The sequence below is a fragment of the Plectropomus leopardus genome, chromosome 10, assembly GCF_026936395.1.
Source record: "Plectropomus leopardus strain MGB_pleo_1.0 chromosome 10, ASM2693639v1, whole genome shotgun sequence".
Classification (NCBI taxonomy): domain Eukaryota; kingdom Metazoa; phylum Chordata; class Actinopteri; order Perciformes; family Serranidae; genus Plectropomus; species Plectropomus leopardus.
Genome location: NC_142185.1, coordinates 36,475,616 through 36,495,834, shown reverse-complemented (window position 1 = coordinate 36,495,834; position 20,219 = coordinate 36,475,616). Strand labels below are relative to the sequence as shown.

The following is a 20,219-nucleotide window of genomic DNA, read 5'->3' as shown; positions in this document are numbered from 1 at the left end:
GAAACAATTATTTTTTTAAACATTTTTGATTTTTTGTTTTTTTTGGGCAATTTCTTTTTTAAATTTCATTTAAAAGTTTTGGTGATTTGGGTTTTTTAATCTTTATTTCTTTTAAAATTTTTGGTGAGTTTTAAAGAAAACATGCCTTCCAAACTACAGGCCTGCCAAAATAAAAATAGCCAAAATAACACCCTTCATCATAGCCAGAAACTAAAAACTTAGCAAATCGAAATTATTGTTGGATTGTCAAATTTATTTTATCGCCGATTTTTAAAAAAAATGCCCGTGGGTTTGGAAGGAAAGTTTTCTTTAAAACTTTCTGGCAATTTGTTTTTCTTCAAATATTTTGGTGATTTTTTTTTTTTTTTTGTCAGTTAAGAAAAAAAAAATCTTGAATTTCTTTTTCTTTTAAATTTTTGGTGATTTTTCTAAAAAAAAAAAGAAAAGGTGATTTTGTTTTCTTTTAAATATTTACACCATTTATCACAGCAAGTCCCTTGACTACTGTCATTTCTTAAACTAAATATATGCTTAAATTTGGGACTATTTATCGAAGATCTGGGGCTGAAGCCTCAGACGCTCAGGCCTTTATGACGCCACCGATAAAGAAACGTGAGGAAAGTGTGTCTCACGTCTCTCAGCTGCTCCATGAGCTCCAGCTCCTCTCGCAGCTGCTCCATCTTCCTCCTCATGGTGAACTGAGGATCCACAGACTCCAGACTCTTGTGGCTGCGCAGGAAAACTGCAGCAAAAAAGGAGGAGAAGAAGAAGAGAGGCAGCGTTAGACCGAGACGGCAGCGACGCGTTTACACATCAACACGTTAACATGGAGCCACAACACCGTTTAAGACGAATCTGTGATTCTCCGACATCTGAGGAGGGAAAAAAATCCCAAAAGTTCCCGTCAGAGAAGAGCCGCTGAAATAACACAAACCTCGCTTCATCATTTTATATCAATTCTCTTATTATTAGTTTATTTTATATTAATTCACTTATTTGTATCTTATTTTGTATCAATTCTCTTATTTTTATTCTATTTTATATCAGTTCTCTTATTTTTATTTTATTTTATATCAGTTCTCTTATTTTTATTTTATTCTATATCAGTTCTCTTATTTTTATTGGCATTTGAATTTTTCTGTGTCTTTTATATCTTTTTTATCTTTTAGTTGTCTAATCTTGTCTTTTTTGTGTTGTGCATTTTTTTTTATTGTGAAGCGGCTTTTAATCCCTCGTATGAAAAGTGCTCTATAAATAAAGTTTATTATTATTATTATTATGATGATGATTTATTAATAAGCTTCAGTATTTTCAGGGTGACTTGCTGTTCAGCATCTTCGGGAAACAAACCTTTTAAACTAAATGTCGAAATATATCACACAGATTTCCAGCACTTTTTAGGTGATTTTTGTCTGTTTTTTTTGCTTTATCTTTGATGCTCTTTTTGAGGTAATTTTCTGCTAACGTGTGTGTTACTGAGAGGACCCCCTGATGGTTTAGAGGAGCTTTACTGGGTCGAGAGCTGCAGCTGGATGCAGAACTACAGTACATGCAAGTGACTTCCTGTTGGTCCACATCTGCACTCAGCGACACAGAAAATAATAATAATTAAAAAAAACCCTTTCAGCCATAAAAGATGCAGCAAACTTACGTAAGCTCGACATTCACACGCACTCATGCAGCTCAGTGCACTTCAGCTCCGGCTTTGTTAGCGGAGCGCTCATGTGGACGAAGTTCATCGCTCCGACACAAAAACTTCAACTGACCGAGCGACTTCATTAAAAACCTCTGTGAGGAGATTCTGATGGCAAGATTTAAAAAAAACATAAAAATAAAACTTTTTTCACATTACAGTGTAAAAAATATACATAAAATAAAAAACTACAAGTAAGTCCAGCGAAAAAAATCCTCAAAACATTTTCAAAAAAATGCTGTTTTATTACTTGAACCAATGCATTCTACTTTTATTACAAAACTGTTATATGTCTTAAATTAAGTAATTATTAAAAGTTAAAAATTAAAGGTTTGTCTTTATTGCCATCGCGTCATTTTACATTTAACTTATAAAAAAACAAGACAGGACAGAGTTTAATGTATAAATAAGGATCTTTGAAACGACTTAAATAAAAAATGCTGCATTTTATTTAATCTAAAGCATTCTATTTAAATCAATTAATATACATACATATATATATATTAATTAGTATTTAGTAGGTTTTGAATTTTAAATTTATGTTTTAAATCTTATTTTACTAAAGCTAAGTTTTTCGACATTTTTTAAAATCATGGTTTTACTATTACTCATTTATACCCGACAGTAATATTTATTCACTGTAAATAATAATTTTCTCATTATTATATCTTATTTTTACATGAAATGCCATGCTGTTTTAAATGTTCAGTCAAGCACCTTTGTTTTTCACAACTAAAACACACACACGCACACACACACGCACACACACACACACACACACACACACACACACACAGCTGAAGGGTGAGTCATTCACCTTCTCAGCGTCCTGTTTTCATAAATCTCATTTTTTACAGTTAAATGAAGCTGCAGAGTTTTTGTAATCCCTCTGAATGAGCACATGAGGGCGCTACAGCGTCTCTACGGAGGATTTCTCTCCTGTTTTCAGGAGCAAAACAAGTCTGCAGGCTGTGGCTGTTTTAACTAATAATCATCACAGCCAGACACCCTGCAAATATTTAATATTACCTAAAGTCAAAGGTTTCAGCAGATACTCACTAAAATTAATTTCCTTCTAGTCGGAATTAACTCTTCGAAACCTGAGCAAATTGGCTGATTTTTTTCCCCAAAAAACATGGGAAGAGGGCGAAAAGCAACTGAAAAAGAAATGCCCCCAAAATTAGCAAGAAAATAGTAAAAAAAATTGAAGAAAAAAAACCCTAAAAATAATAATTTAAAAAAAAAATAACAAAAAATAACAAAACAAGTAAATGACCTTCAGAAAGTGTCAAAAAACGGTTTTTTTTCTTGTAATATAATTTCAAATGTATAATTATGATTATAAGAATTATAAATCTATTTTTCTGGATATTTTTCCTAATTTATTTGATAATATCTAATAATACCTCCCAGCTAGTATTCACAACATTTCTTCATCAGCTCTAATTATTCTTATTATTTTTTTGCAGTTTGGGGAACATTTCTTTCCAAGTTGCTCATTATGTTTTTTTCATGTTTTTTCTCAGGTTTCGGAGGTTTAAATGCTGATAAACTCTAGCTGTTTGGAAGAGGAGGTAAAAAGAAGAAATAATGAGCTATAAGTGGAGGTTCGGGGGAAATAAACTGCAGTGTGTTGGTGAGAAATGTAATTGTGACCCAGCAGCAGAAGCAGAGGTGATGAGGTGCACCTGCAGGTGTTTTTGTTTTTGGGTCAGTGAGATGGAGGTGTGTGATCGTCCTGAACCTTCATCCGAACGCAGAGCAGCGTCGAGGTGTTTGTCTGACATAATCCTGAGTGACGGGCTCCCTCTGTGGCGAACATAATGGAGGACAAATAGTTTTATCTCTCCAGTTTTATCTTCTAGGTCAAGTCATTTTACAAGCTGCTCAATGCCTCCTCCCCCTCATCTTTTCCCTCTTCCTCCTCCTCTTCCTCCTCATCTTTTCCCTCCACCTCCTCCTCCTCCTCCTCCTCCTCTCTAGATGTCTCTCTGCCATCAGTTTGAGCCTGCAGCGTCTCCTTTCTGTCTCCTTCTCTGACGGTTATTAAAAGGCTTTTGGAGGATATTTTTAAAACCCTGCATGTGGGTCTATTTGTCGTCTAATTTTCAGACTATTCCCGGCTCTCTAAATGAAGGAACCTGCTTCACTCACGACACCGATCGGTCAGCGGGAAAAACAAAAAACACATGTCCGGCCTCTCCGTGTCTCCACAGTCACAAATCACCGCAGTGCAGCAAACAGCAAAGTGGCTTGACTTTTTCAAAAACATGTAAAGAAGTCAGTGAGCAACTTAAGAAGAAACTACGAAAAATTATCAAGAAATTAGTTAGTTACATGCCCCCCCTCTTCAAAAAAAAGTTTATTTTTTCTCTCTTATAAGCCTCTATGGCTTTTCTGTATCAAATCTGCACAATGTGTTTTGTTTTTACTGCGCAAATAAATATATAAATAAATGTACTATGTTACACTAAACAGTATGAAACAACTGACTGTCTCTAACGACACTCGTCGTTGTTCACGATCCATCGTAGGAGGGGAACGCTGGGCGATAATCGAGCTGATGTTGTGATATAAAAATAATACATGAAAGAATAAACGAGTTCAACGGCATTAATCTTCTCTGACAGCAGGAACAACAGCGAACATTAACTCATGACTTCCTGATTTCATTAAGAGCCTGTTTACAAGAGCGACAATCAGATAATATAATAAACTACTGTTACCACACACACGCACGCACGCACGCACACACGCACGCACATGCACACACACACACACACACGCACGCACACACACACGCACGCACGCACATGCACACACACACGCACATGCACGCACACACACACGCACATGCACGCACACACACGCACACACACACACACGCACGCACATGCGCACACGCACGCACACACACGCACACACACACACACACACACAAACGCAGGGTGTTGATCGGCTGCTAATGAGGTCAGGAGCAGTCATGATGTTCGGCGTGTCAGTTGGCAGTGATGTCATCGTCCCCGAGGCCTGAACCCATTAAAGTCCATTAGTCATCACACTAACACACACACACACACCACACACACACACACACACACACACACACACACACACACACACACACACACACACACACACACACACACACACACACACACACAGCTCATCGTGCACAAACGTTGTCTGTTTTCCTCACAGCGACAGTAAACTCTTACATCTTGTGTCATCCGTTTTTATTTCTGCACTTTATCAACTTTTTCTCCATGTTTTTGCTGTTGAAAAGTTGTTGACTGAGTTTTTATTTGATTGTTTTCCGGTTTTCTTTTATTTGCCGCTTGTGAAGCACTTTGTGACGGCAGCTTTGAAAGGTGTAACATCACAGTTTCTCACACGTTCATTTATTTCTGACGGCCTGCCATGATTTAAACATGTGCAGCCACATGTAGATTTTATATTTTTGGAGCTGTACCACTCATTAGGAGCGCTGCTGAAATATATATCGGAGCGCAGAGCATACTCTGGGCACAGAGGGAGCAGCAGAACATCATGCTGGATCTAAAAGTTTGCTTTCACTCACCGTTCCCCTCCCACAGTCCCTACAAAAAGGGATTCAACAGTCATTCAGCACAATTTATTTGATTTTTTTGTCTAATGGCATAAACAAGGGTAGAACAGAAATGAGAAACATCTGTTTTTTGGCTTTTTGGCGATTTTTTGTTTTTTCACTCTGCATTTGAGATTCTCCTGCCTTGATGTCCATTGTGCCAAGTTTGAAAAACTTTTTGCATAACAATACAACAAGCCTTGTATGCACTGCATTGTAATAACACTTATCCCAGATGCATTTGGTAAATTATTTAAAAAAAAACCAAATGTGACCAATTATTTTGAGATTTCACAATGCAACATCAGGGGGAAAAACAAAACATATAAAATCCTTGCCATGTATTAGGATTTTTAGGACTTTTAGAAGTTTGATTTAAGACATTTTAATACAAATTATTGCCCTATTTTTAGATAAATTAAATAAATGCCCTTTAAGACTTTTTAAGGATCTGAAGTGCTTCTCACATCCGTCAATTTGATATGATCAGCTCTGAATGAAACTGCCTCTTGTTTCTGTGCAGAGCTTCGAACTTTGTTTTTTCTTAGATTTATTCTTCATGCTGCAGCTTTGGCTGTTCCTGTCACATTTGTTTTATTCTAAGTTGCACATATATATAATTATATTTACATATATATAGCACATCGTGTCTTACGTTTTTATAATGTGGGACTAAAATCTGCAAACTATGTCAAAGCATTCAAGTTAAGCTCAGGCACTGAAGTCTGTTAATTCACTGGCGCTGCACACGCGATGACGGCCGACTGTGTGCAGAGCCGTTATGAGGCGCTGCAGGTACGTTTGATTCACATGTTAACAATGAAAATGCTGCGTGAAAATGAAGCCCAGATTTAACGTGTTGTGGTCTTAGAGGGAACTAAAGAGTCTCTGCAGGTTTGTGGGAGTTTTTGTTAACATTCAGAAGTTTTTTTCTCACAGATAGTGTGCGAACGTTTTAACAGCTCAAGTCACTGCCGACTTCCTGCAACACATCAGAGCCTTTTATGGACCAACTGAAACACTGATCGCCTCGAGGAGAGGACAGACACACACACACACACACACACACACACACACACACACACACACACACACACACACACACACACACACACACACACACACACACACACGCGGCTGGGATCCATCTAAAATCTTGGACTGTGTTTCAGTGGAAGTAGGATACTCCTTTAGGGACCATTATCTAACACTTAAAATATAGCAGCTAAAAATACACACACATACACACAAACGTGCACAGACGAAACACAGACTCATTCATGTTGCAGGCTCTGCGTGCGCGCGCACACACACACACACACACACACACACACACACACACACACACACACACACACACACACACACACACACACACACACACACACACACACACTTGGAGGGACATCAAACAGTCCTAATACGGCCTCTGGTCGTGTGACGTGTGCAGCTCGCAGACAGAAGACGTAACCAACACGTGATGAAAATGCTGCTTTTCTGGAAGCTCGACACGAGACGATAGTGGGAAATAAAATGACAAAAGTGACATAAAACTTTCGTTTACTGTCGTGCGATGCCAACTTGCCCTAAAATGTTTTAATGACACTTAAAGGAATACCTCTCTGCCGAATATGATTATTTGTAAATGAGTTATTCAAAGTTTGTTGCGCTTAATTCATGAAGAAAACTTTGTTTTTCTCTCATGCCTCCTCTGTGAACAAAGGATGCAAAAACTTAAAAAACTATGAACTGAAGTCACAGGGGTCCAAATTTAACTAAACTCACACACAACATGCAGAATAATTTAGGTCTCATTTATCCACTCAGATGCTCAGTTTGCATTTTCACTGAAACCAAACTATTCATACTGAACATCAGGTGAAATGTGTCTGAACCTGACAGACAGAAAGTTGCACGTGTTACTGAGCTGCACCGGATCAGCGTTTTCAGGTGAGTCCTCCGAGGTAAAAAAAAAAGTGGAGAAAAGGCAACAATCAAACTTTCGAAGAAGCCACAGAAACGCTGTTTTTCCCTTTAATGCTGATCATATTTTAGGGAATTTGGGCTGAGCAGTTATTGAGCTGAGTGACAGTTTATGTGTTTGAAGTGTCTGCTATTGTTGCCTGTCAGCAGGCGCGATCTCATTTTCATTTGATGAATATAAGACAGTTTAAGCAACAAGTTTTACTCCCTCTCGTTAATCTAAAATCACGATGCATATTTTGATGTTGAAAATTGTGAAGTTTTCTGTTTGGATCTGAAGATTTAGCTGCTTATTCAACTTATTTAAAGCAACTAATTACTGCACCCTGTTAGGAACCTGTTTTGTATCTTTTTACCTTTAATGTTTTTTTTTAAGGTGAATTGTTTTAATTTAAATATTTGAGTCCAAACAAGCTGTTATACGGATTCATGTCAATGTATAAAAGTTGGCTTTTTCTTTTGAACAAGTGTTGAATTTAGATAATTTCAGACCTTACAAGACTCCTCCTGCACCGCCCTGAGTTTGCTCCACAGTCACACATTTTGGTGGCCTGCAAAGCGCATGTGTGTGTGTGTGTGTGTGTGTTAATTACTACAGCAGTGTGGTCACACACACACACACACACACCGAATCCAGAATTTAACTTGTAACATGTGGTCTGCAGCCTGCACACCCACACACAAACACACACACACACACACACACACACACACACACACACACACACACACACACACACACACACACACACACACACACACACACACACGTGAACAGCTGGAGATGAAAGTAGTGTGTGGTCACACTTCTCTTTGATCAGTGTCTGCTGCTACCACCACACACACACACACACACACACACACACACACACACACACACACACACACACACACACACACACAGCAGTAATCATAAACGCTGTGTCAAATCAAAACGTGCCGTCTGACGCAGAGAAAACACAGCGGCAGTCTTGTTGCGTTGTTACTCCACGTCAGAAGGAGGCGCTGCTGAGTCACCATGGTAACAGACATGAACCTACCACAACCAATCACTGCGAAGACTCTGTGCGACCAGACGGTCTCTAAGTCTGTATGTAAAGACCATTAGATATCATACAGGAGGAATGAAATAATGAAATAATTCAATTATTAAAGAATGCGTAATTGTCTCCCAAATTATTCCTCTGACTCGCCACTGAATCTGGACATAAAAAAAATAATAATAAAAACTAAAATAATAATAGTAATAATTATACCAGTGATACTCACTACTTACAGCCCGCGGGCCAAATCTGGTCCCTGATAAGTTGCTGAGTGGCACCATCAAACATTTTCTAATTCGTCCTAAAATCCTAGAAAGGTCGTAAAATCTGTTAGATATCCTAAAATCCCCCAAAAAAGAAACGTGTAGACAAAGAAATCAGAGACAGACTCTGAATCGTATGAATCCAGAGCGTCGGTGCAGAGACGCCGTCATCAGACGCCTGAGTCCAAGCGTCTGAGGGGTTAGTTCAAAGAGGCGGGACCTACCGCGGCTGTGCATGCCTCCGTCGTCATGGCTACGAGGCGAATCTCTATGGAGGGGCGAGGCCTGTGAGAGGAGGGAGGGGGCGAGACAGGAAGGAGGGGGCGAGCAGGGCAGCGAGGGCGGGGCTACAACCGGGAGAAGGGAGTGGTCAGGGAGACGCAGGAAGTGGGCGTGTGTAGTGCAGGAAGGAGGGGCACCGAGGGTGAACCAAGAACAGCAAGGCAAAGTTCATTCCACGAAAAACACACCCGAAAAAACACCGAGAGAGAGAGAGAGAGAGTCCCGAAACATTTGGGTGAGGAGTAAAAACAGAGAGATCAACAGGTGTCATGCAGGAAGTCAGATCAGATGATTTTCACATTAAAAGTCGTGCAGAAGATCAGTGACAGGAGACGTGAAAAACGAGTAAAAAGGGGAGACGACAAAAACAAAACAGCACAAAAAACAAAATAAAGATTAGTGGCAGTTCACACATGGCCTCCACATGCTGTTAGCATCATGTTAGCTCCATCAGCTGTTAGCAGCGTCTCACACTGATCACAGTTAGCAGACAGGCCGGACGGCTGCTAGCTCTACAACATAAAGACGAAAAGCAGCAGGGGACTGAATCTGCTGACGAGCACAGACACGCCGCTGCTTCTGAAAAACGATTAACAGTCCCTCAGTGACGGCCCCAGACTGACCCCGAGGTTAGCTCGCTCTGATCCACCGGTTCATTCAGACTCGTCAGCTGCTCATTAATGTGCTCAAAACTGCACAAATGTCTCTAAAATATCTCCATAACAGGTACTTTCACTTCAAAACTTTAAACACTTTTTCTCCGCTGATTTTTCTTTTAGAATTGACTGTTTTCTTCCTATTATTATTATTATTTTATGCACTATTCTTTTGTTGGTTTGTATGTTTATGGTCTTTGCCTGCAAAATGACCGTTTGTATATTAATTACTCCCTGTGTTACGTGAAGGAAAGTTTTGTTTTTCTTGCATGCCTTGAGATGAACAAAGAATCCCCCAAAAAATAATATTATAATAATAAAATTATAATATTTGCCTTTTTTTGGATTCTTTGTTCACCGTGAAGAAAAAGGAGAAAAGGGTTTTCTTCATGAATTTAACACAACACAGAGTGAGTAACTGACGATCAGATAATCTCTCTGTGTGTGAAGTATTTTTAAGGTATATTTTGATGTTTAAACTTTTGTAATTTTACATAAGTAAAATCTTGAATGCAGGACTTTTATTTATTTCTCCGTTGTGGAATTACTACTTTTTAAAGTATATGATTTATTCTGAGCAGGAAAAGATTCTTTTTATCGAAGCTCCAGAAAATTTGATTTGAACTAAAACAAACAAATCTACAGACGGCATAAATATAGTTTTTAGTCTTTGATTTCTTCATTCGACTCGGAGCGTTCATATCCAATAATTCATCATTCTGAAACAGTGATATTCTGCTGCTTAGATTAAGATGCAGAAATTAAAATGGTGTTTCTGACATTACAATCCAACCGCAGCTGCACACATTTTATATTCTACTCATGATACTGTGAATGCTCTGAAAAACAGACAGCATATGAAGTATAAACCTCATCAGCTGATTCTGTTCTTGCACCGTTCAGTGATCAGCTTGTTATTCTGGTTTCTGCTGAGTCCGGATCCACTCACCTGATCGGGGCTTCAGTCCGAACACGGGGCTGGAGAAGGACGGAGGTCCGCCGGCCGGAGATCTGTCGTGTCGCTGCAGCACAGAAACATCGAGGTTCAGTTGTTCAGTCTCAATAACAAACAGTGAATAAAAAAATAATAAAAATTGACTGAGCAGATGTTGGAGTCCTGAGCTGAGGAGACATTTGCAAAGACACACAGACTAACAAACGACTCCACGGAGAAATAAGGGACACAAAAACACGCATGATGAGTTCAGGGACCTACGGTTAACCTCAAAGTTTGCTCAGACACTTGACTGTGTCCCTCCCTCCTCTGTCTTCAGCCATCACTCAGCTCATAAAGCAGCAGACGGACTCAGAGCCAGCACTCTTTCAGAGACTCCTGTTGATTTAAGAGGTCCAGATTTTTCACTAAGACTGTGCGATTAACGTTAATTTAAAAAATGATCCTGCAGGAGTTCTTCCTCTGCAAAGGAAAACAAGTAGAGCCCAAACAGCTGTTGATAAATCCAGCAGCTCACCTCATTAAAATATTAAGATTTAATCATAATCCCAGCAGAACGGAGATAAACCGGAGCTTATAAACACCAGGTGGAAATGCAGAGGCAGCTGTAACGACTCCAGACACAGATCACAGGTCGACACCAGCTGGACTGCAGGAGGTGACGGTGCACGCCCGTTGCACGCCCGCTGCACGCCCGCTGCACGCCCGCTGCACGCCGACTGTACGCCCGCTGCACGCCCGCTGTACGCCCCCTGCACGCCCACTGCACCGCCACTGCACGCCCACTGTACGCCGACTGTACGCCCGCTGCACGCCCACTGCATGCCCACTGTACGCCCGCTGCACGCCCGCTGCACACCCACTGTACGCACACTGTACACCCACTGTACGCACACCATACGCCCGCTGCACACCCACTGTACGCCGACTGCACGCCCGCTGCACGCCCGCTGTGCACCCGCTGTACGCCCTCTGCACGGTCACTGCACGGCCGCTGTACGCCCGCTGTACGCCCACTACACGCCCACTGCACGCCACCACAAACCCGCCCTCTTTTAAACAAGTTTTTTAGCAAATGACTTAATTACAATAATATTATTTATGTGAATCAGCCATTTCCAGTTTATTAGGCAAATTTTTTTCTTCTTATCGGCAGACTAGTAAGTTGTTTTTTTGGGGTGTTTTTTTCTTTTACTTGGGATGTTTGAACTGCTGTCCTCGGAGGAAGACTGCAGTTGAAACATATCTGCTGATAAGTTTCAGTGGAGACTTCATGAAGCTTTTTGGACCATTTCCAGTTTAATCAGTAAAACATGACAGAAAACAGATTTGTTCTTTGGCTTTTTGGTAACTGAAACACTCCTGCGTGGAGTCGGTGAAGACGAGGGGATTGTAGGACGGACACAAGCGAGCGGCGAGGCAGGGCGGACGCACATCGAGTTGAATTGGTGGCGTGCAGTGGGCATTGCCTGTTAGAAGTCAGCAGACAAGCTGAACGATTTCTTTTCATTTTTTTCCAAAACAAACCAACAAAAGGTGGACAAAGGGCCGTCTGTGCTCGTTAATGTCATTTTGTTTCTTTAAGTCTCAGAGTCAGCTGGTGCAGATCCTCCATTCGCTGCTGCTGATGTTTTTTTGATGTCTGATACACAGTTTGTCTCTGTTCATTTTGTTCCTTCGGAGCTTTGTCAGCGCCGTCTGAGGAGACAAAGCAGAGCTGTTCTCCGCGTCTCTAAACCCACGCTCTCTTCACTCTGTTTGTTTCTGTCAAACACTGAAGACTCTCAGTTAGAGGGCGATGAGCTGTGATGTTTGGGTTGATTCATTAGGCTTATTTGATTTGTTTTTTTCCATTTGAGAAGGACATTTATCTCACGTCTGTGTGTTAATTACAGAGCTGAAGTCAGGACGTGGTTTTCCTCGCTCGTCATAAAGACTGTGAGCAGGAAGAAACAGCTGGCCTGACTCCGTCCTGAAGTAAATCTTCTCTTTAAACATCGACAGTGACGGTCTGAAGTGCACGGCACATGTGCATTTAGTGAGTGTCCAACTATCCTTTGTCTAGTTCAAACAGCTCATAATAGTCAACTTGCCAGCAAAGTTAAGCCAAAAATGTTGATTTCCCCAAAGTTTTATGATAGAAATGTACAGAATGAGTCCTCAGCATACGGGACGCTAACTAGCATATGTTAGGCAATCTGCATGATCTACCTAATGTGCATACATCTGCAGAACTGCATATACTGAATTGAAATGTATTTTGAAGGTGTGAAAAATGAAAAGGAAATAATGAACATATATACATACACAAACATACATACATATCTGAAAATGAGAAGGAAAAGAAGTGAAAATCTTTTCTCCCTCAGTTATTGAAAAATAATTGACCTGCTTCAATTTTTATATAGATTGAATTTTTATATTATTTGGATTGGACATTATCTTGGTGGTTTTGGGGGTTAATGAAGATGCTGAATTTATTTCTGATATTTTCAATATTCAAGGTGGATTTTTTAAAAGCAAGAAGTCTGCATGTTTGAACTGCAGCTGGGCTGATATTGATCATTTTTAATTAAATTTAGATGTTTTAAAGGACACTAAACTGAGTGGATTAGACAGGTAACTTTATATATTTTGTGTTTGAAAAAATTTCACATCAGTTAGAAATTGTATGATATTTCTAAACACATGAATACAACAATGCAGTAAGTGTAAATTTATATTCACAGACCGTCACTCTGAGCTGACGCAAAAATGGTAAATGTTGGTAAAAAAGTTAAGTACCGCAGAAAAGGAGGTATAATAAAGTACTGATAACATGTGCAAGTTAGCATCCGGCAGTTTCTGAGAGATGGGGACCAATGCTGGAAAACTTTGGGGTACTCAACATTTCGGGGTTCACAGTAGGGCTCTACAGGCTGGAAACAGACTATAATCTGTGCACAAATTAAGAGGCAAAGGGGGTCGTATTTAGTCCCTTAAATACTCAGAGGAAAATTCACAATCAGCATTAACTCAATAAAGTTAACAAAACTGAAATCTTATTTCTTACAAACAGACAGGACAGCGATTGACTCACATATCAGCCACTGCAGATGAACTCTTCACACACTGACATGCAAGACGACAAACTGTCAATTCACCAGCCACCAGCTCACCAAAGTCCACTTTATCAAGACCGCTTTGAGGTCACAGTGGCTGGTGAAACGTTTGGACTCAACGTGCAGCGATAAATCGACACGTTCTCACCGTGTTCACATGTGTGACCTGCTGCCGGATGAACCGTGACACATGTGGAAGCTCACAGCAAACAGACACACAGGAGACAGACGCTCAGTTTGCTGGACTGAGGACAGCTCACTCTGAGGGGCGGGACACAGCCTGCTAGAGCTGCAACCGTTCCTCAATTAATCCACAAATCCATCAGCAGAAAATTTAATAATTGTTTTTAGAGAATTTGATACTTTTCTTTGTCAAACATGATCACAAACAGAACAGCTTTGCTCGGATAAAACCATATCAAAACGTCACCTTGGTCTCTGGGAAGTGACACCAGGTGAGAAACTCCCGGTCAGATTAATGGATAATGAAAGTGCAGGTCAGTTGCAGCCCCACAGTCTACATCCAGTGGTTTGGTGCTACCTTTACCTTGATTGACATTTGCCACTCATACTCCCGGCATGCAAGCTGGGCCTCAAACCTGGCCTTCTCTAGAATCATCTGTCTCTTCTTCTGGAACTCATAGCCCTCTTCCTCCATGTGCTGCTACAGAACGCATCACACGTTTAGGCTTTCAATTATCTTAAAGACTTTCTATGTCACTTACAGACTTATAGGCTTTAAATTTAAGGACAAAAGACACCAAAGGAGCGACTTGATCTCTATGACATGAGTATAGTACTTATCAAGGAAATAGCACTGACCGAGCTCAACAAAAGGGACTGCCTGATAGCCCGTGGGAGTAAAATATCAAGTAGGACAAATCTAACCCCTAATTGCACCGGGTCGGTCAGCGGCATTTTACAGCTGCGGCACGGCTTCTGGAGCGTACACGTGAAACGGACATATTTTATGTTGCAGAAAAAAACATGTCTAAATATCTTTAGCCTGAGCACATCTCAGCCTTTCATACCCTCAGGTAATGAAAAACAAACAAAAAGAAGTTATCGGTTATCGGTATCTTATCGGCCACGAGAAGCTGGAAATGATCTTTTTAATGGTATCGGTTGAAATAATCATTATTGTGCATCACTGCAGTCACTGGACATGAAATAGACAGAAAGTAGATCATAATTAACAACAGCACTGTATCTTTAACAAAAATATGGCCAATAGCTTCTACATATCTATTTTGTTTATGATCAAAGTATCTGCATAATAATCAATAAGCTCTATATGTTTTTAACTAAATCACAGCCACAAATCTTCTATCTTTTCTATGTTTAACTGGATTTATTTTTACTGATCTGTAGGCTGTAATTATTATTAAGATGAGCATGTTTTTTGACTGAAATTCTTTGATGTACTGTGTTCGTGGCTGGACTGCAGGTTGCAGTACAACAAAGTGCAGTGGTAAAAATCACTGAAATCAAGACAAAATGATCACAAAATCAAGGGAATGTGACTAAAATAAGCACAATCTCATACAGTATCAGCTGGCAGGACGCGCCGCAAAACAGCGCCGCAGACGTAACGCTTTCAACATGCTGCCGGTGGAATCGAGGGGTTAAAAAAGGATGAAACTGATTGGGTCTCATTCATGAAATGTGAGTAAATGTGCGAGCAGAGTGACGGGCATTTGTCATTTTTTGGACAGTTTATAGTCTAAATAAAGAAAAGATTAACTGAAGGAAGATTATGTGATATTGAATAATTATTACTGGTGGTTTATATTAAAGGCGTAGTGAGTATTTTAGTTCAGGCTAGAGTCTGTGCCTACAAAAACACAACAAATTCCCCAAAACATCACATTTATCTCAACTGACCACATTTGTTGTGTCATTGGACACAAACTGCAGACAAAATCTATAATATCACCAAAGATCAATACTGACTACATTTTGCCGTCACATACAGTCGTAACAAGGTCAAGAAAACGATCAGATCTGTGATCTTTTTTAATCGTACCTCTTCACTGTGTTTTTCTGAAAATTCTATACTTTAGTTTTCACCAAACTCACTGGAAGTCCCACTGACTGGAGTTCAACATAAATTTAAGTGCTGCTATTCACTGTCACATTACAATAAACCGTCAAATATCATCACATATGCAGATGACAACACGTTGTTAAGCTTTAAAATCCTGCACACTTTACCTTCGGTGTTGTGACGCCGTCATCGCTGTCCTGCCCACTGAAGAGAGAGAGAGAAACAAGGAAGGAAAAATAAAAGATAAGATTTACTTTCCACACACAGCACTGGTGCTGTCACTGTTTGTTTAAAAAAACTGACTAATTTTGCATAGATTTATAAAGTATTTAAGCTGTTGCCCAGAACAGTCCTGATAGTCAGTTTCACCAGACACCTGAACAAAAAGCTTCATTCTTTCAAAATCACAGGAAGCGGGCAATGAACAACTTCACAAGAAATGATCCTAAAAATTAGTAAAAAAAAAAAAAAGAAAGAAAAGAAAAGAAAAGAAAAAAATAGAAGAAAAATACCTGAAAGTATGCACAAAAGATATTTATTTTTATAATGCAGTTTGAAATATATAAATTATGAGAATTATATATATAGTTTTCTGTAAATTGTTCCCTAGTTTTTAGATAACATTTATTAGCCCCCATTTACAATTTTTTTGCCATTTTGTGGGACATTTCTTGCCAAGTTGCTTATTGCTTTTTTTTTTTTACCATTTTATTTGAATTTTTGTGTTAAGGGGTTAATGACCAGACTAGAAACTCACGGATCCAAAAGTCTTACTTGAGTGACTCTTCCACTGTGACCATCTCCACGGGGTAGAGCTGCACTCCGGACAGATCGTCCTGCTCCGTGTTCACTCTGATAAAACACGAGGAAAACAACATTAAACACATTCATGACATTTAGAAACATTTAAATTCATCACTGATGATTTTCTTGTGCGTGCTTTTGATCCAAAGTGGAAAACCGAAACTGAAGCTCACAAGGAGCAAAAAGAGCTGCAGAGCACTGACCCACAGAAAAGGCTTCTCGCAGTGCAACATAAGAGAGGCGGATGCAGCCGCAATCTCAGAATCAGTGAAGTATTGATAACCAAATAGGTTTTCACTTACAAGGAATTTGTTTTGATTTTTGGTGCTTCCATAAAAAATGCATTAAACACACGAAGAGGAACGGAAATAAGGCTGGAAGTCTCTGGTCAAAGAGCTCCAGGTTCTGACGGCAAAACACTGAATTAACAAACAAAACAAGACAAAAATAATATGTTGCACTGCGTCCACTTTTCATAATGTTGATTAGATAAGATGAGAGACTTTATTGTCTTAAGAGCCCCTCCCAGCAGTGCTTCATAAAATGTAATCACGCTGAAACACACACACATTAAAAACAGCCATAAAACAAGGGCAGGGAAAAGGTGCATCAGTTAAAAAAACTAAAATGACATGTATTGCACACTTATCAGTAGAAATGTAAACGGGCTGCAGAGTCATGATGCGTGTTGGTCGAGAGTAGACAGCCTTGAAACTGTTTATGAGGTACGTTGGTGGTGATTTGTAGCATTTATTGTATAATTTTGTTCTTGAGTTAAGTGTGTGTATTTTCGTGTTTATGTACTGAAATGTAAGACAAATTTCAGAATTAATTGTGACAATAAAGTAAAATCAAATCAATGCGCATCAGAAAGCGTGGCCACCCTGAGCGGCGGCGTATCTCTCAGCTGAGCATCGACGTGCCTCTGCCCAAAGTGTCCCCTCCCCTCCGTCTGTTCGCAGTTTACCAAGGTGCGTTGCTCAAAAGTGTGTATTACAACTCATTTAGCCGATACCATTATCAATATATATCAACTGTTGTTTCCATCCCAGTTAGTGATCATCGAGTCTCTTCTGGAGTGAATTATCATGTTTTGCAGACTCTTATCATCATGGCAGATGCAGACATGAATTACAAAGCTTTTCAGTGTGTGGAATCTTGTTTCTTTGTGCAAAATAAGAAAAATACTGGAACTGAGAAGTGATGTTTTGTACATGTTTGGCAGAATCAGCATGTTTCAGCGACTCCAATATTTCAGTTTGCATCCTTGCATCCTTGCATCCTGCATCCTGAGCTAACATTCTCACTGTTGAATGAGATGTGGAATAAAAACAAGGCAGTTAAACGTATTGTTACTGAGCAAAATGTGGACAGAAGCAGCGTTTTGTGTCACACTGGACTCGGCTGTGTGATGCTGTTGTGTTTCTCACCTGCTGGGGTCCTGCAGCAGCTCCACAGCCTCCTTCAGCTGGTTGATCATGTCGATGTGGAGCTCTGTGGCCCCCGTGACCTTTGACCTGCGCCCGAAAACCCACGTAAATGAACTCAAATCACAGCGGTGATCTCAGCAGCACTCAACCAGCACGAGAAAAACACATCGAAAACATTTGTTTCAACTGAATCGACGACGTCCTGAATGTTGTGAAGCGATGACGACAACAACGTAAACTACGACAGTGAATACAGATTAAAACTGATTAAAAATGAACTTACATTTGTTCTTCTGGCCAGTGTGAGTCTTCTTCTATCCTGAGAGGCTCTTCAAAGTCTGCTGCTGTCCGACCCTGCACACACACACACACACACACACACACACACACACACACACATCAGCAGCAGCTGCAGCTGTCACATGACCACAGACGGGCTCAGCCATTGGTCAGGATTCAGAGACGTTACTGCTGTCCCCTGAGACACAAACGCAACAATCAGGACACTGTAGCACTGTCTTCCTCTCCTCCATCACTTCCTTGCATCTTCCACTTTCCATTTGTTTCTCATACTGGGTTGAATGGGTTAACTGGGACATAACTGGACCAATATTTGTTATCACTTCTCATTTGACCAAAATCCTAATGTTGCCTGGGAGCTGCAGGGACGAGTCGAGTCTGAGCTGCGTTCACGATTCATAAAGATTATAGTTTGTTTAAAAGTATTTCTGTCTGTCTGTTTTCATTTCTTTGATGGACTGAGTTCCTCTAAATTCAGTGACCATGTACATACCTTCTACAACGGTGACGGGTCAAATCCGGCCCCTGATAGGGTGCCAGCTGACCCCACAAACATTTCCTAATTCCCAATAAAAATAATTCAATTCACACTGAGAACAGTTTTTGCACTTTAAGTATCCAAGAGGTGTCAGAGCGCATAAAACAGCATCAAAATAGAGCTCGTTGATAAAAAAAGTGCCAGCGGAGGATCCCCCAGACACCCGACAGAGGTCCTAAATAAGACCCTAATGTCCTAAAATCCTAGAAATGTCCTAAAATCCTAGAAATGTCCTGAAATCCTAAAAACATATTGAAATCAGAGAAATGTCCTTGAATTTTAAAATTGTCCTGGAGTCAGAGAAATGTCCTAAAATCCTAAAAACGTGTGGGGCCGCTGTGACTGGCCCCTGGCCTCCTGTTATTTTGCAGAAGTGGCCCCTGAATGATGCAGGTTGAGTCTCCTGCTGTACAGCATCATATGAGACATGAGACATGAGACATGAGACATGTATAAGCAGGTAATCTGTCCATCTTCCATGTTATAATCCAACATATAAAACAGCATCAGACGTCCTCCTCCTTTTTGGGAGTCACAGCTCCTCCCTCTGCTGGAGGACGCTGGCACCTGCTGTTTTTGGGGAAACTGCTGAAACATGTGACGCCGTCGTTTAGTCTGAAGAGAACGCTGCAGAAGCTGAGCTCCGCTGACTGACGCCTCATGAGGCTCCTGAGCGTTTTGTTTGAAGTTCAGTCCTTATTTGGTGGCAGCCGAGCGTCGGTGTGACTCACAGGCTCACGGTGACGTAACCGCTGTAACAGGACCGTCTCTGTGACTCTCCGCCTGACAACAACGTTTACCTCTGACAGCAAATCACCGACAACAAGTGACGTTCAAACACAGCAAGAGAGGGATAAGGTTTCATATAAGCCCGCTTCACTCTCATTATTCATGCCGTGAACATTTCACTGCATCAGTCTTTACGGACAAACATGGAGGCTTGCCTTGATGTAGTTGACGAAGCGCGTGCTGAGAGCCGAGTCTCTGTAGCTGAACTGGTCCTTCAGGGCTTCCGTAGGGCTCTCCTCGATCAGGCGCACTGAGTCGGAGTTCGGGTCGGCTGGAGACGAAGAAACGTGAACAGTCAGCATCTTAAACAGACTAATAAAGTAGCAGAAAGTGAAAAAATGCTTTATGTGGTAAATAAAGAGAGACGCTTCACATTCAGCAGACGAGAAAATGAAGCAGAGCGTGACGCTTCGACAGAAAGTAACGAGCGAGTGACGGAGCGTCAGTCAGGACGTTTACATGAGAAGAAATCTTTTTATCTTTGCATTTTCATAATTTCATCAAAAATCTTCCCCTGGTCTTTCTTGACTTTAAAGTCAAAGTTAAAAATGTTTAAAACTTATTTTAAACTCAATTTTAAATCATTTTAAATAATCTTTTTAAAAATCTTTGCACCTCTTGTCTGCACTTATCGAAAGGCCGCGACACATTTAGTATCACTGATAATATCGCCGGCCGCTGATCGACAGAGTGAACAGATCGCAAGAACGTCTCGTCTTTTCTCTGTG

General features: G+C 40.4%; 1 protein-coding gene across 6 annotated transcripts in view; it reads right to left on the bottom strand.

Moving 5' to 3' along the window:
• The window catches only part of lrch1 (leucine-rich repeats and calponin homology (CH) domain containing 1), an 86,962-nt gene that overhangs the window by 14,422 nt on the left and 52,321 nt on the right, over positions 1–20,219 (bottom strand). For 2 of the 6 annotated variants that reach the window (XM_088083792.1, XM_088083795.1), the window contains exons 9-17: positions 19,647–19,762; positions 18,148–18,218; positions 17,865–17,951; positions 16,405–16,482; positions 15,798–15,834; positions 14,131–14,247; positions 10,477–10,549; positions 8,814–8,936; positions 633–742 (exon numbers count right to left, since the gene is read on the bottom strand). In XM_088083792.1, coding sequence (XP_087939918.1) covers positions 633–742; positions 8,814–8,936; positions 10,477–10,549; positions 14,131–14,247; positions 15,798–15,834; positions 16,405–16,482; positions 17,865–17,951; positions 18,148–18,218; positions 19,647–19,762 — 812 coding nt within the window. The remainder of the gene's footprint in view (positions 1–632; positions 743–8,813; positions 8,937–10,476; positions 10,550–14,130; positions 14,248–15,797; positions 15,835–16,404; positions 16,483–17,864; positions 17,952–18,147; positions 18,219–19,646; positions 19,763–20,219) is intronic. The other 4 variants (XM_088083794.1, XM_088083797.1, XM_088083793.1 and 1 more) reach the window with 3 other exon arrangements.